Raw genomic sequence first — 15,706 nt, forward strand, 5'->3', positions numbered from 1 at the left:
TAGGCAGTTTTCCAAAGGGAGACAATATTAAGTGAAATTCAACCTTATAAAAAATTAATCAAACTACAGGACAGAACCAATCTATAAAGTGAGCAGAAGGAGAGTAGTACTCAAGTCATCAAGTGGAAGGCAAAACTGTGAATCTGAAAATGAGAGCTTTGGAAGAGCTGCCCATTTTTCCTGGAAGACATCCTGTTTTGCAGCCATTGTTCTTTTTGGAACATTAGTATTTTTATGTGTTTCCCTTATTGGGAGGGTTTTGGCTTTTATTAAGAGAAAACGGTTGGGTTAGGACACACCCTCAATTCTGAGTGTGCCACTGAACAAGCTTTTGAAAGTTACCCATTTACAGTACAACTATAAGCCATATAAACTGTAACTGAACAGCAAATCAAAATAACTGTGCACTGATTCATGCTAAAAGTAAAATGATAGCTAAAACTTTGAGAATCAATCTGGTAAATATACATAATGTTAATATAGTGAGAAAATGCAAAGAATCTCACAAATCCTGACTGTTAATCCAGTGCCACCTTCTCTCTAGCACTGACACTCAGAGATTTAAAAGACCACTTCAAACATTAGAATGCACATATTTCCCTTCCTTGAAATGTCCTACATATTTGGATTTATAAAATAAGCTGATGAAACTTTTAGCACTTTCCTCACAATAACAACAAAATACAGTATAGAGAAAGTTTCGTAAGATGTAAGAACTCTTGGAAGATCAAAAACTTTATGTATTACTCAGAAATATGAGACTGGTAAGCTCATAGGCCATGTTGCCTTTTATAGTCATTAAGTCCAGCAAACAGATGATACAGAGCAAGAGGAATTGTTGCCAGTTACTTTAGACTGGAAAATATGAGAACAAAATCTAATGCCAGCTGCCAGCTAATTCCTCTTCTCTTCTAACAAAAATATTTAAGAAAGGCTTTCTTTGGCTGCAGCCATTTGCTCTCTAGTAAGAGAACAGAATTTGGTTCTTGCTATAATAAGGTTTATTTTACATTTTTCTACAGAGGTTGGAAAAATAAACACCGAGAAAACACACTGTGGTGGGGAGAGGAGTCTGTTTGGAGAAAGCTGAACAGCCATGGATAACTGTCAAAGTAATGGCCTATCTTAGATTATTTTAACCATTCACCTTTAGGCTTGCTCAGACCTTGACCACTACCTTAGTTTTTAAATGAAAGGAGGGTGAAAAACACTTTTAGCATTTTTGTAACTGAATACTTTTGGGGAGGCCTTGACTTTTTAGTCCAAGCTGATACTCTGCTCTACCTTCCATCCTTTTTTTGTCCTATTAATAAAGTGCCAGGGGTAGGACAAAAGACAAAATTACTACGGACAAATTATTTCCCAAAGTTCACAAACTGACCCCAATGAGGGGTGTTTCACTTGACATGTTTCCAGTTTCTTTGCTCAGGTGCAAATTGTCCTAGTTAAGCACTTTGCAGATGTATCACACTTAGAGAAGAGTGGGCACAGCTACCAGAGTTAAAATCTACTGGAGAAGGCTCTGGGACTACCAGAAGTGAAAGGTTTGGATATCTCCTACCAGAGCAGGATTCTGGGGAGGAGAGCAGTGCCAGGAGCTGCTTCTAAGGATTCCTGGGGCTGATCTCTCCTCCTGCCACTGCCAGCTTTCCCATCTCTCCCCCAGAAGGCACCAACAGGACCATCTGCAGGAGGGACCCCAGGGCAGTGCAGATATTCTGGGTCAGGTCATGGCTCCAGCACTAAGTGTGTCAGGATGGCTTTGCAGAAGGACTGTACAAAACAGAGCTGAGAGACAACACAACACATCTAGACAATGAAGAAATGCTATTCCTGTAGGGCAAAAAGAGGCAGCACCTCTGTCCACACAGCTCCACTTTTCTCCCTGCTCCTCTAAACCAGAATGTTTGCAGTTAACTTGTTTATTAGATGGACCCTGGAATGAGCTGGGGACTGTACTGTGTATGGAAGTTGTTTAGGAGAGGATTACATAGCAAAATTATATCAGAGAATATGCTAACAATTACATAGTGCAAACCAGCATAAGACAGCATTCAATCCTTTTCAGGGCCATGCTTACTTTGTTAGGATAAACATGAAGATTAACAGTTGTCCTACAGTCATGGCTCAGCCACAGATTAAAAATGAAGTGAAACTTAAGCAGACATCTCCTTGTGTTTAGGTTCATTTCAAAGAAATCTGTAGAAATCCAAATTTAGTTCATCCCAATGTAGTTTCTCAACTATTTCCAAATAAGAGCAATGATGTTTTACCAGTTTTGCATGAACTAATTCACTTTTACAAAAACACTGACTAAATCAGGTACAAAATATTTCCAAATTCTTGCATATTTTACTGAGATTTAAGTCTCCATTCCTTCTACCCAAGCACACAGATGAAACAAGTCACACAAACACACAAGTGACGTAAGTTTTTTCTAGGCCACACATAAACATCTAAAACCAAACCTATTTTTCAACTATTTATGGTATTTATGCTATTTATGGTAGCAAAAATTTATCATGGGACATTTGTTCAAAAGAACTGTATCACAAAAATGTATGTTGTTACTTCACAAGAAAGTAACAACATACCTCCTAAAGCTGTTGAGGAGGTATGCATCTCACCCCCCCAAGCCTAGATAACTTTTCAGAGTTTCAGACTGCTGATGAAACCAAGATGATCACTTTGTGCTGCTTCCAAGTGTTTAAACCCATGCACTTGCAATCTGTGACCTGCCAGTCTGAAACTGTTAAACCTTGACATAGGAAGTTTTAATGTTTAATTAGAACATCTTCAAGGAAAGCATAAGAATTGCCACGTTGCGCATATTTTCTGTTAGGCTCTTAGGAAGACTTATTTAGCACCAAACTTCAAACTGCTGCAAGTGCCTCACACACCCATACACAACATCAAAGAATTTTCCACCAGCCAAGTGCAATGTGTATTATGTTATCCTTTATACTTTTACAAAAAAAGATTTGGTGAAGTGCTGTGCCTAAAACTGAAAGTATTTGAGGGCTGGTCTCTTGTTTACACATGCCAGTTTGGCTGTATCATTTTCATACCAGCAAGACCTTGCTGGCTCACCTTTGTTTCACTGTTATTCCTGCCCAAACAGGCACTTTGGCCGATGACCTTCTCTCTGCTTTCCACTTTTGCTGCTATCATGATTATTTTGAATTCCAATTCCATCTCACTATGTGCTTCATGGTAAATGTAATAGAATGTCACTGGCAAATGTAATAGAAATTGCCACTTGCTATCTAGGAAAAAACTTCACAGTAGGTGGGTAATTTCCCATTTTAATTTGTGCTAACACCAGCATTGGTTTTCTTAACAACCTTGCACAGATTTTGGGAATTTTTAAGTTAGACCTACAGAATATCATGAGAACAGTAACAAAAGCTTTTTTACAACCAATCTAGATGGCATCTGTTATCTTTCCTTACCCACAGGACTTGTAAGAAAAGTTTGACAGCTTTCACAAAACACACTTCCAAATTCCAAGGTAATTATTATCCATCTTGGATCCTGCTAGCATTCATAAAATTTTTCCAGTCCTTATCTGTCAAAGTTCAAGCAAACAGTGATTTCCCAAACTCTTTCCTTTTGCTGCTTAATTCTTGCTCCATCATTTTTAACTACCATCATCAGCACTCTAAACAAAGTGGAAAGGGAGGTAAAAGTGCTTACAGGTTTCCTAAGGAAAAAAAGGGATAGTGCTCCAATTAGGGGCATGTCTCCAATTAGTGGTTCCAGGATAACCCTCATGGTGCCGTGGATCTGTGAAAGGAGAAGAAAAAAAAAAACAGTGAAATTTACTTATTTAAGTTTTAAATAAATTTATTTGCTGGCAAATAAAGTTCACACGTCTAATTCATTAAATTATTGTTTACGGGAAAACTTTATATATGTATATATATAAAATTCTTTCTTCATATGTCATCCAATTCCCAAAAAATTCATACAAGCATTTAACAATTGTGCTTAAAAATTCATTACATTCATCTGTATCATGCAGTGTCATGTTGGTAGTAATTTTTTAAATTGTAAAGTAGATTATTTCTACAGCTCCACGTAAACAAATGTGACACAAGAAGCACAGTGCCACCACAGGTACCAGAGCAGAATCAGGTAAATGCTTACAGGTCTGTCAAGACACATGTAAAAGAGCTAATTCTGCTCCTTAGGGAGAGATCTGTTATCAGGAAGTTCAGGAAATCTCAGAAACAATATCAGAAGATAAAGCTACTAAGAGTAATTGCATCAGTAATTCTATCTGATGCTTAGATACTACATGAAATAAAGTTTTAAGCTCTGTGCTGCCTTTATAAACTGATACATCACTTAAACATCAGCTTGATATGAAATTATCTGCAGCTCTTCCTGTAGTAAATGTTACATATTTGTTCTACATATTAAAGGAATTTTTTTCTTATGTTAAGTCATACAACTGAAATTCTAATGCAGTATCAATACTATTCAAATGAGAAAAAAAAATTAAGCTAGAAAACTACACAATTACTGTTCATTTCTTATAGATTATTTAATCAGAAAATAGTGATTTAGTGATATGAAAATCAAAAGAAAAAAAACTGAATTTCACCTGTATGCTTTTCACACCAGCTCTGCAGAAGTATCTCTTGATCTCCAAATCAATTTCACAGTTTCCAACAAAACTAAACCAAAAAAGAAAGTATACATTTCACTTTTATGACCTAAATTGCAATAAACTGTTAGTTCTGTTTTGCAGTGTCATGACAACATATTTTGTTTCCCAGTATATCCACAAAAAATGCATGTTAAAATATTAGAACATAAAACAATGCCAGTTTGCTTAAACATCCCTTTCAAAACATCATTGTCATCAAAATCACTCAAATTAATACCTAGGTTTGCTACCATCTCCAGAAGGATGCCTAATAGGAAACAAGCCAGAGGCCCTACTTTTGGGAAAAAATGGACACAGAACTCATACTCCATTTCAGGAAAGCTCTCCACAGATCTCATTGATAGTAAATGTACCCAAATCCACTCTCATCTAACATAATCATGAGAAGCACTAGACAGAGATGGTAGTTATGCTAAAAATGAAACTTGTCTGAAATATTCATAGACTTGCAAAGCCAGTTGTGTTTAGAATTTCAATAAGCAGGGCATGCTGAGCTGAATGATCTTCTAAGCAAGTTCTAAGCCAAAAACAGTTGAGCCCTTTCTGAAGGGAGAGAAGTCAGGAAGCAAATTAGAGAGTATATTAAAAATCATGCATATTTTTCCCTCAACTGTTCTTGCATCCCATTTTTGGGGATGCAAGGTCAAGTGATTGAAATTTTCCAGATGCTGCCCTGTATTTCAGATTTGTCAAAGTTGGTAAAAAGAAGTCCCATCTATTTTGCCCATATTACAAGGCTACAAGATTATTCACACACAACTCAGGCTTGGATTTATAACTGCTTTTCCTCAACCATGTACCAGCAGAGCTGAGCAACTTTTCTCAAGAGCTGGTACTGCTGTGAGACACATTGGTTCTGAAAACAAATTAATTTTGAGACTCAACAAGGAATTCAGGAAGAAAGCTTGAAACTCTGATTTAGCATGGAATTGCTCAATGATTCTGTAGAATGAGAGCTAAAAGCAAAACCCAGCAGTTGAATACCATCATCTCTCCAGGTAGGGAGAGATGAGCTGGACTAGGACACTCTCTAAGAAGATAGAGGCTGTAACAGAAGCAAAAATTGTATCTGAAAAGCTTTCTGAACAGACTGCCCAGGTAAAGAAAATGGAAGAAGGAGCCAAGAGGGATGGAGATGAGCCAGATTAAAGCCAGACACTGCTGAAAGGAAGGGGAAATTGTTCCCTCTGCAGCGCATCCTGTTCCAGGTTCTGCAGCAGAGCCCAGGTTTCTGCACATTCGTTCCTCAGACCTGGCCTGTACAGTGTTAGCTGTGTTTGGGAGTATGAAGTAATCTTATTACAAAAATGTTTGGGGAATTGTGAACAAATGGAATTGCTCTCTTCATTGGCTATTCCAGGCTCAAGTCAATATAGAATAAATTACTTTTACAGTAAGAGCAGAACAGCAGGATTGCTGTTCCCTTCTCCTGAACCTGAGGGGCACAAAGAACTACCAAAGGAAAAAACAAGGTGAGAGCTGCTGCATTCCACATATCCATTATCCAAATCATCTGTATCCTCCTCTGCTCTGAGTGTGGTGGTGCTGTCTTTGGGATTCCAACAAATGCAATTCTTATCAATCCCTTAAACAGAAATAAACAATAGTACCAAGATTTTCCTGTAAACATCCATCATTGGAATTTATTTTCAACTATTCAAAAGAAAAGACTGCGCAGAATCTTTTTTGTTTAATGGCCAGTTTGGAGAACTGGAAGACAACAACATGATGGGGTCTATGTCAAAGGAAGGTGACAGTTGCTTTCCTTGGAAAGAATGTAGTGTGACTGTACAGTTTAAAAATAGGTATGTAACTTTTAATACACAATTTAAAACTATGTAATTTCTATTTTTAATCTATCTAACTATATATAGAGATAGTAGAGATATATATAAATACACTCCCACATATATATATATATAATTGCATAACAACATGACACAGAGAAGCAAGGTCAATTAAAACCTGCAACTGAAACCTCAATCTCAGCACTCTGCAGCACCAGAACTATTTGTGTTATGGAGACTGGGAAGCAATATGCTTGTTTGAAAATCCATAACAACATGATGACAAACTGAAGTAAAAATAGCAACAAACTGCATTTGAGGGGACTAAGTCAACAACATTTAACTTTATAATAAAGCTAAATATGGTTTTATCCCCCAAGATATTTAGCTGGGTCCATTAACAGCTGATGCCTACACAATTCCACTGTAATACACCATACAACTTGAAAGCTCATTTAGTAAGCAAATTCCATACATTCAGATCATAACATCCCAGAAATATTTATGATCCCTTTAAGGTACAGAACACTGAGGTAGATCACAGTTTAATGAGGACACTCTTGTAAGAATATTAACAGCAGCTGTACTGAATCAAAAGAGAAGCGTGATGTACTGCATGTGGTCACTGCAGCCCATGGGAGATACCCAGAATAAAAAGAAGAAAAAAGAAGATGTTATAGCAAAAATATTTCCTATATTACAGTGATATGTGGCTCTGTATACTGGACTATCTAAATTGTTTTTAGAAAGTCTTTAGTCCCTATTTTTACATTTGTCCTCTGCCAGCATAATGTAGTGAGTCTCCCCATTCAAGTATTCCACGTTTGAAAAGATCTGCCATGTGTTTTAATCTGCAGCCTAAAACTCTTTCAGGGCATCAGTTTTTTTGTATCATGAGAAATTGAAAGAACTCAGGCTATTAACAACTACTTCTTCAATCTCTCCATCTTTTTGCTTTCTTTGCTACAGTTAACATTTGAATTGACTGGCTTTAACTTGCTTTCTGTTGATCCATAACCTTTACCCAAGTATTTACTACATTCACACACTTTAGCAAATGTAAGATTTCTTATTAACAATTTCTCTAGATTTTATCTTCATTTGCTTAAGTGGTTGAAATTTTTCCCTTGCCCATATTTGTCATCAAGAACTAGACTTTTAAACTGTAATGAGTTTTAATAATTTTTTTTAAACATAAACTCCAAAGTAAGGGAAAGGCAAAGCATTCCCTTCACAAATATGGTTCTCAACCTAACCTTTAAATACATTCTCCAGTGCTTTGTGGATTAGTTATTCAAGCTACTTAGAGTGAAGTTCTTAATTGGACCCTGAGTGATGCACAAAATGTGCTCCAAAGAGTTCTGAAAAATACTCTGAAGCAGTGATCATAATGCACTCAGTATCTTTGCAGAAACAATAGAAACTAAACCAAAACACACTCCTTTTGCAATTTAAATTAAAAGCAGACAAAAAAAAAAACAAACCCTCAAGGATGATGCAAAAAAATACTCTTGAGTTTTGGAGACACATTGAAACTCTTAAATGCACTATGGAAGGTCCAAAGCAAATGCACACACCCCACCACAAACAACTGACAGCAGAAAGGGCTAAAAGAAGCCACAATAGTGGAACTGCAGGATAAAAGGGGATTCTTAAAAGAATTAATGTACTTTAAACTGAAAAAAACATAAATAAAATCTTTCCTTCCTTCCCTCACCACACACCCCACAGGGCTTGGCTTCCTACAACTATTCTTATGAATGTTTAGAGAGATTGTTTGAGAGGTCCTTCTCAACTGTATTTAGAGAATGAAGGGTTTATAGAAGCTCCTAATTTTAAACTTAGAAATAAATTGAAGTTATAACAAACTAATTTAACTGGATATTAAAATCTAGAGGGATAAATACTCCAAAGGATGGACTTTTCTCCAGCAGTGAGACTGCTCTTTATAATCCTGCAAAACTGCAATAGAAGACATAATTTAAAGTTGGTATCTGTATTTAACTCTGTATCTAAATGTATCAAGAGGCACTTATTCTTCCTGTTAGGACTGAGACAATCCCAGTGATAAGACTCTCAGAGGAGAGAATAAATCAAGCTATTAAAAAGCAAACAACATTCAAACAGTAACAACTGCTACAGGGGGCCAGGGGGGCTCTCTGTTTTAACTTGCATACTAAAAGCCTTTGAAAAAGAGCCCTTTCTGAATGAGGTGACAAGGACAAGTCTTAAATATGAAACAGGACTCCTTTGATGATGGTTTTGTCTAAGCCTTAATTCCTAGAAGCTGTGATAGCCACTCCAGAGCTCTCGTTTCCATTTACTTCCTGGAAGCCTGTGCCACCTGCATTAGGGACAGGATGCTGGGCTCAACAGGCACCCAACTGACCCAGCACAATTATTGTTATTTAAACCACTTCAAGGAATTTATTTCAGCCTTTTAGACTGGATTCTATTGCAGCTGTCTACCACTTATCTAAGCAGATTGCAAGATAATGCAATAAGACAGATTTCCTTCAGGTCTGTGTAACAGGATATTATTCCTGAAATTTTTGTACAAACCTACTGGCCTTTTCACTTTATCTGCTTCTTGAGGATGAGTAGAAATGAAAAAAAAAAAAGCAAAACTAGATTTACTCTGTCTTCCTGTGAATAGTTCTGCCTTAAAGGGAAGAAGTGGTTTTGGAACAGAAAGAGCTTCTTAAAAACAATTTCTATGGACTGTTTGGTCAGATTAGATTGTTTTCCTGAGGGCTTATCTCTGAAGAGGTGAGGCTGCTCTCCCAGCTGCTGTCAGAAGTGGCAACAAAGAGAAAACTGCAGGAAGTATCTCCATTAGGACTAACACATTCACCCAGTGCAATAAGCTCTCAAGAGCCAATTCTGCTGTACTTTGTCCAGCAACACCAATCCCTGGTTTGAACAGCTGTCTTTTCCCTACAGAAATAAAGTGATTCAATTCAATACAGGCTGGGCTCTGCTCACAAATGCAGCCCCCAGCTGCTCTGGAACCCTGGGAAGGAGACAGCAGCCTTTTCTCTCATCACTCTGGGGCCTACCCAGCTCTGCCAAAGCAGCAAAGGCTTCAGCATAGCTGAGCTTTACACAAATAATTCAAATTTAAGAATAACCACGTTCAAATTTTGGAGGTGCCTCTGAAGCTGAGATGCCTGATGACCCTCCTGGCTGCTGCAGGGAAGCAGTGAGGAGCACAGAAGGCTGTTCCTTGCTGGACTGTCAGTGACTGACAAATTTGGCCTTTCCATAACCCACAAACAGGCAAAAGTAGCCACAGTAACACAGACCTAAGATGATCAAATGCAAAAACATTGCTGGGTTCACTGACTGAACTTCCAAAAGCCTCTGCAACTGCAGATTGTGCTGAGAATGACTTGGGTAAATGTAGGGTAGACCTACTGAGAAACCTATATAAAAGGAGTCATGATGAAATAGCAAAGAAAGCTGAAGCAATGGAGCAGTGTCATTTTGGCATTTTATAACACACAGATTTACTCTGGTAAAGTAAACACAATTTCTTCTGTACCTATCACTATTTTTCCTAATACTATGCTTATAAAATAATAAGTAACTGAGAAAAGTCAAATACCCAAAATCTTAGATTTCAGACTACATGTAATGGCAAAGTATTAATACATCAAAGAAAAAGTCAAAGATAGTGCTTTATCTTTGGAAAGTATTTTTTTATTAACGAACATGACTTTAATGATGAAACCACACAGAGTTGATATTCCATCTCCCTCAGATAAAAGCTGTTTACAGCATGCATCTTCTTCCTCCATTCATACACAATTAGAACTAACTATATTTGCATATATAGAACTAACTATATTTGCATAATGAAGCAATTCTCCTTTCAGGCCAATGTAACTGCCAAATCAAACAATGTGCAAATTATATAGCAGGAACCCCATTGTAATATATTAATAAAGTTTACCTGATTTGAAGGTCCAAAATGATCTGCCTTTTGTCCACATTTTCAGTGTACACTTTTACACCATTTATCCTCAGAGGCTGGAACAATGAAGCAAGTAAAAGTTGGATTCTTCTACAGAAGTAAATTAAACTCTTAACTTTGAATTAAAGGTGAATATAGACATATTCATGTCTGAAGTTAAGAACTTACTATAAACATTAAAAGGTGTGAAGTAAGACTATCACAATTTAGTCCAAACTCTTATTTCAAGGGTAAAAATTACCTCGCTAGGATCCAGTTAACCACAATCCTTCCAGAATTACCCTGGGTATGGACCACTAAACTTCAAGATTTACAAAATATTTAATATCAAGCTTTCTCTCTCCCCTGCATAAATATCTGATTTCTCTGCAGAGGTGTCTAACATTCCCAAAGCATTCTTTTCTGTGTAACTACAACAACAAGCTAAATTTAGCTCACAAAAAATTTCCTTAAGTGGAATTTAGTGAGAATAGATGGAAAAGAATCTGTAATTCCCATAAAAGTTGTGTCAACCACTCTGTGCTGTCTCTCTAAATCATTGTTCAGTCTCTCCCCTCTCTCCCTCACACAGAATTAACACATATCAATCACTCAAGCCTCAAATATTCATCAAACACTAGGCAGGAGAGGATGACTAACAACCTCACATTTGAGTTTTTCCTTCCTTGAAAAATTTTCATATTTCTATTTACACCTTTTTGATAATTTCTGTAAAATCAAAATCTCACTGCTGTGTTGGGGCTGTGCAGCTCAACCAACTCAGTCAAGGCTGCAATATAAAGTAAGAATAGCTCTTTGTCATGTCCAAGGTTACTCAATTCAGCTGCAGAACCACAAAGAGGTCTGGGAGCTAATCTAAAACTTACTTAAAAGGAATGCTTCAGTCTATAATACAAATATATCTAGGGCAGGACAGAGGCCCCATGTGAAAGGTTTTACAATTTAATAAATAATAAATCAAACACACAAAAGGTGCAGTAAAGCATAATGAACTTTAACCTATATGAAATAGTCACAAAGAGAGGAAAAACAATTCCCCTCTATCACACCTGAAACTTAATTTTAGGTTTCCTAACATTTGAGGGTGGGGTGTGGGGGTGTTGATTTTTAAATCCTTATTTGAAATTCAATTTATGACAAGCAATAAAAACACAAAAGACAACTTCAAACAAAAGCTGTTGAACTGCATCTCAAAGCAGTAAAGCTCTGGTTAACGTAGGGATGATTAAGTTGTGCTGAAGTTGCTGCAAGCAGAGGGGATCATTCTCAGCTTGCACTGGTCAAACAGGCTCTCCTGCAGGCATGAGACCCCTTCTTTCATGGGCTGGAACAGAAGACAAATATCTGTATGCCCCTTTATACTGTGATTTGTGCAGTCCTTGAGAAGCCAGGCCAGCAGCCTTGTCACTGACCCCACACATAACATGATCAGAAGTGTATCTGTGACAAGAGAACTGCACTTGGACCCTCTGCCAAAAGGATAATGGTCCCTGCTCACTAACATGCTCACATGAACAATATTAAAATTACACTGCTGTGAGCTCTTCATGTGACCAGGCATTGCTACACTGAGTCATCTCCAAATTCTCTGTCAAGTTTGTGAAGCATAGATCCCAGGAAATGCAATAAAGCCTCTGCTAAAAAACCCACACATTTTTTATTTTAATGTTACAACAGAAATCAGAGTCAGGCTTACGACCAAGTGTCACAGAGAAATATTTCTGTGCAGATTTGAACAGGCTACATGAAAATGTTGTGTAAAAGAGGGTCTCTTAAAAAACCTCCCCAGACACTGACCTGATGACCAATATCAATCTTTGTAAAGCTGAAGGTACTGAGGTGGTTGTTTGCTCCTCTCACTGCTGGCTCTATGGTTTCTCGGAAGAGTTTCTCAATGAATTGACAAATAAAAGGCCACATCTGTTTTACAGTCTAAAGAGAAAAAAAAAATCTGCTTGGAAGTACAGTTCTAAAATACATGAATAAGTTATAAATGTAAAAATCAGAACTTCACTGCATCTGAATTTTCTATCTGAAAATTCTATATTGCTTTTTTTCTTACTATTTTCTCATTAATTCATGTTCTTCTGTGCTCTTTGAATGAAAGATATTTTTTAAAAAGTAAGCTACATAGATTTATGTCTTAGATTATCACACGCACAAATCAAAACTGCAAATTTCACTTATTTTTAGATTGTAGGTCAGGAACCTACAGTAACTGGAAAGTATCCCAGACAAGTAGAAAATTAAAGATTGTGTTTACAGCTGCTATGACTTCTATGCAATTATAGCTGTCATTACTGTTATGCCACTTTAAGTCATTCATAAAACTCACATTTTCAGGACCATGAAACTAAATTTAATCTTTCTTGTGACTAACTGGATCAACAACCAGAGACTTGAAGTGTATAAAGCATGAAGTCAAAACTATTCTCTTCTCAGATTCTTGCCTCATCTTTTATTCTCATCTCAGCCCTCCCTCCTGCCCCTTCCCATTTAGGTGCAATGCTTCTCCTTACCTTGTTGAGCCATTCTGCTCTCTCTGTGTCTGGAAAATGCACCTAAAAAAAACCAAAAACACAAAACAAAAAATTAATACAAATACAAAACACTTTGTAGTTAATTGCATCCAGTCATTTATAATGCCAGAAAGCTTAGGGATCTCTCTAGACAGTGGACAACATATTGAGCAGTCAACAATCCTGACAAGAGAATTAAAATACAAGCAATTAAAATACAAATTCATTTATGAACTAAATAAATATATGCTTGGGCTTGTTTCTAGTAGCAGCACCTGGAATAAAGTAATGCTGTAACACCATGGACAAACTAAAAAACCAGCACAGCCAACCCAGCTTGTGTCAGCCAATATTAACACGACACACACGACTGCCAGAGTCCCGACTGTACTTCTACTTCCTTTCATTCATGCCAAATCTTCTTCAATGGCAATAAATCATGGCTATACATATTTAATCAGTGAAGTTGAAGCTCAGGAATATGGATTTAAGTCTGGCCAAAAGTCCTTTGAAAGACATTTCTAGTGATTTCTTTCTTTAAACAACTGCAGAAACCAGTCAGAGACAGAGTGATAGTTTATATACAGGGCAGAAAGTGCCCATGGCAACAGGAAAACATCAATTAAATTCTGGATGAACAGACACAGTTTTCCAGACATAGGAGAGCACAGGTAGTAGCTTTACCTTTTACAAATACACACACCAGAAAAGCCCCAAACAAAAATCCCCTCCAAACAAAAATAAAGCCCTGAATAAGCAGAGCTAACAAGACTTCCCTTAGAAACTCACAGGCTGTAGAACAAGATGCAGATCACACTTCCCAAACACAAAGAGCCTTTGAACACACTAAAAAACTGTGACCTACATATGGTGACTTTTGTGAAGCAGTGTCTCTACTGAACTGAACTGCCAAATCTTAATCTCTTCATAGCATAACAGATTGCACCATGGCCTCAACAGCAGTTATTTTTATTATGCATATCCCAGATGTGAGGAGTCAGTGAAAGAGCTACTCTTTAAACTGCATTTCCAACAAGATGAATTTGAAAGCAAGGCCCATTAATGACTTCTTTCAGTTTTTATTCACTTCTTGCATTAATAATCAGCACTAACATATTCTTCATATACTCAATCTACCCTCAGAGCAGTCCTTAATTTCATCTAAACCCCCAAACTTTTGCTATATAGGTTTTGCTATGCTGCCCATCAGCAGCATAATAAACAGTGTCAGTGTTATCTCTCCAGTCTGTTTATTTTTCAACAATCCCAGGTCAATAACAAAGGTAAGCCCCATGTTTCTACAGATAACTAGAGAATTACAAATGCTGCTGTCTTCCACTGTCAAGAAAGGTTCTCAGCATTTTTTTCAAGTATATCACATCTCTCAAAAGCTTTACAAGTGATGCTAAAGTCCAGTGATCTGTTTGACTGAGAAAAAATGTCATCATTTATTTTACTAAAGTTAAAAGAATAGAATTATTAATAGCAGATGGAACAATTTGGAAACGATGTAATTTTATTTGCTTAGAATTAATTTCCTAGAAAATTATGGTGGGTAGAATGTCATAACTCTGAACTTAAGAGGCTTGGGGATGGTGTCCACTTTTTGAAAACAAAAAATACTTATTTTTTTTTTACTTTTGCAACACAAGCAGTTACAAGTATGTACATGAACTTACAGCTGAACTTACAGTTTACACTCAGTTTTTGTCTTGTAGGGTTCTCATGTTGCTCCCAATGGTAAAGAAGTTAAAGGAACAGAAAGAATGAACACTGTTAACCCCAACACTAATAAATAACACTCAGATCTTTCCTTTAAATATTTGCCTCTGAGTCTGGAAACAGAAAAATGCCAATTCTCAGTAATAACTTGTGCATGACGCTGGATCAACATGCTTCCTTCTGATTTAGGAGGAGATCAGTGATGTTCAGTTTCACAGGGTGAGAGCTGCACAGCTGTTCCACATAGGGGACACCAAAGTAATCCAAGAGGAAATGCTCAGTAGCTGCTACACCACTTAGACAAGCACAAGTCTCTGAGGCTGGAAGGGATCTACCCAGTGGTACTGGGGCAGCTGGCAGAAGAGCTCCCAGAGCCACTTCCCCATCATTTACCAGCAGTCCTGACTAACTGGGGAGGTCCCAGGTGACTGGAGGTCAGCAAATGTAAACCCATCCATCCACAGGGGCCTGGGAAACTACAGGCCTGTCACCCTGACCTTGGTGCCAGCAAAGGCCTTGGAGCTGATCTCCTGTTATTACAGCATGACTTAGTGGACGAGGGAAAGGCTGTCAATGTGCTGACCTGGACTTCAGTGAGGCCTGACATGTTTTCCCAGAGCATTCTCCTGCAGAAACTGGCTGGTCATGGCTTGGATCAGTGTAAATCAGCTGGGTAAAAATCTGGCTGCATGGCCAGGCCCAGGGAGAGTGGGGGGAATGGAGCTACATCCATGGCTGTAACTCTGGCCAGTCACAAGTGTGTTCCACAGGGCTCAGTGCTGGGGACACTCCTGTTTACTGCCATTATCAATGATCTGTGTGAAGGCATTGACAGCACCCTCAGTCTTGGTGACACCAAGTTGGGTGAGAGTGTTGATCTGCTGGAGGGCAGGAAGGGTCTGCAGAGGGATCTGGACAGGCTGGACTGATGGACAACGACCAGAGGTTTGAGGTTCAACAAGGCCAAGTGCTGGGTCCTGCATTGGGGTCACAACAACCCCAGACAGTGCTACAGGCTGGGGACAGA

General features: G+C 37.9%; 1 protein-coding gene across 4 annotated transcripts in view; it reads right to left on the bottom strand.

Annotated features, from left to right (window-relative positions):
• The window catches only part of ESYT2 (extended synaptotagmin 2), an 80,268-nt gene that overhangs the window by 37,229 nt on the left and 27,333 nt on the right, over positions 1-15,706 (bottom strand). For all 4 annotated transcript variants that reach the window (XM_058019738.1, XM_058019747.1, XM_058019757.1 and 1 more), the window contains exons 2-6: positions 12,958-12,999; positions 12,236-12,370; positions 10,418-10,494; positions 4,610-4,682; positions 3,697-3,786 (exon numbers count right to left, since the gene is read on the bottom strand). In XM_058019738.1, coding sequence (XP_057875721.1) covers positions 3,697-3,786; positions 4,610-4,682; positions 10,418-10,494; positions 12,236-12,370; positions 12,958-12,999 — 417 coding nt within the window. The remainder of the gene's footprint in view (positions 1-3,696; positions 3,787-4,609; positions 4,683-10,417; positions 10,495-12,235; positions 12,371-12,957; positions 13,000-15,706) is intronic.

This window comes from Melospiza georgiana, chromosome 1 (genome assembly GCF_028018845.1).
Source record: "Melospiza georgiana isolate bMelGeo1 chromosome 1, bMelGeo1.pri, whole genome shotgun sequence".
Classification (NCBI taxonomy): Eukaryota; Metazoa; Chordata; class Aves; order Passeriformes; family Passerellidae; genus Melospiza; species Melospiza georgiana.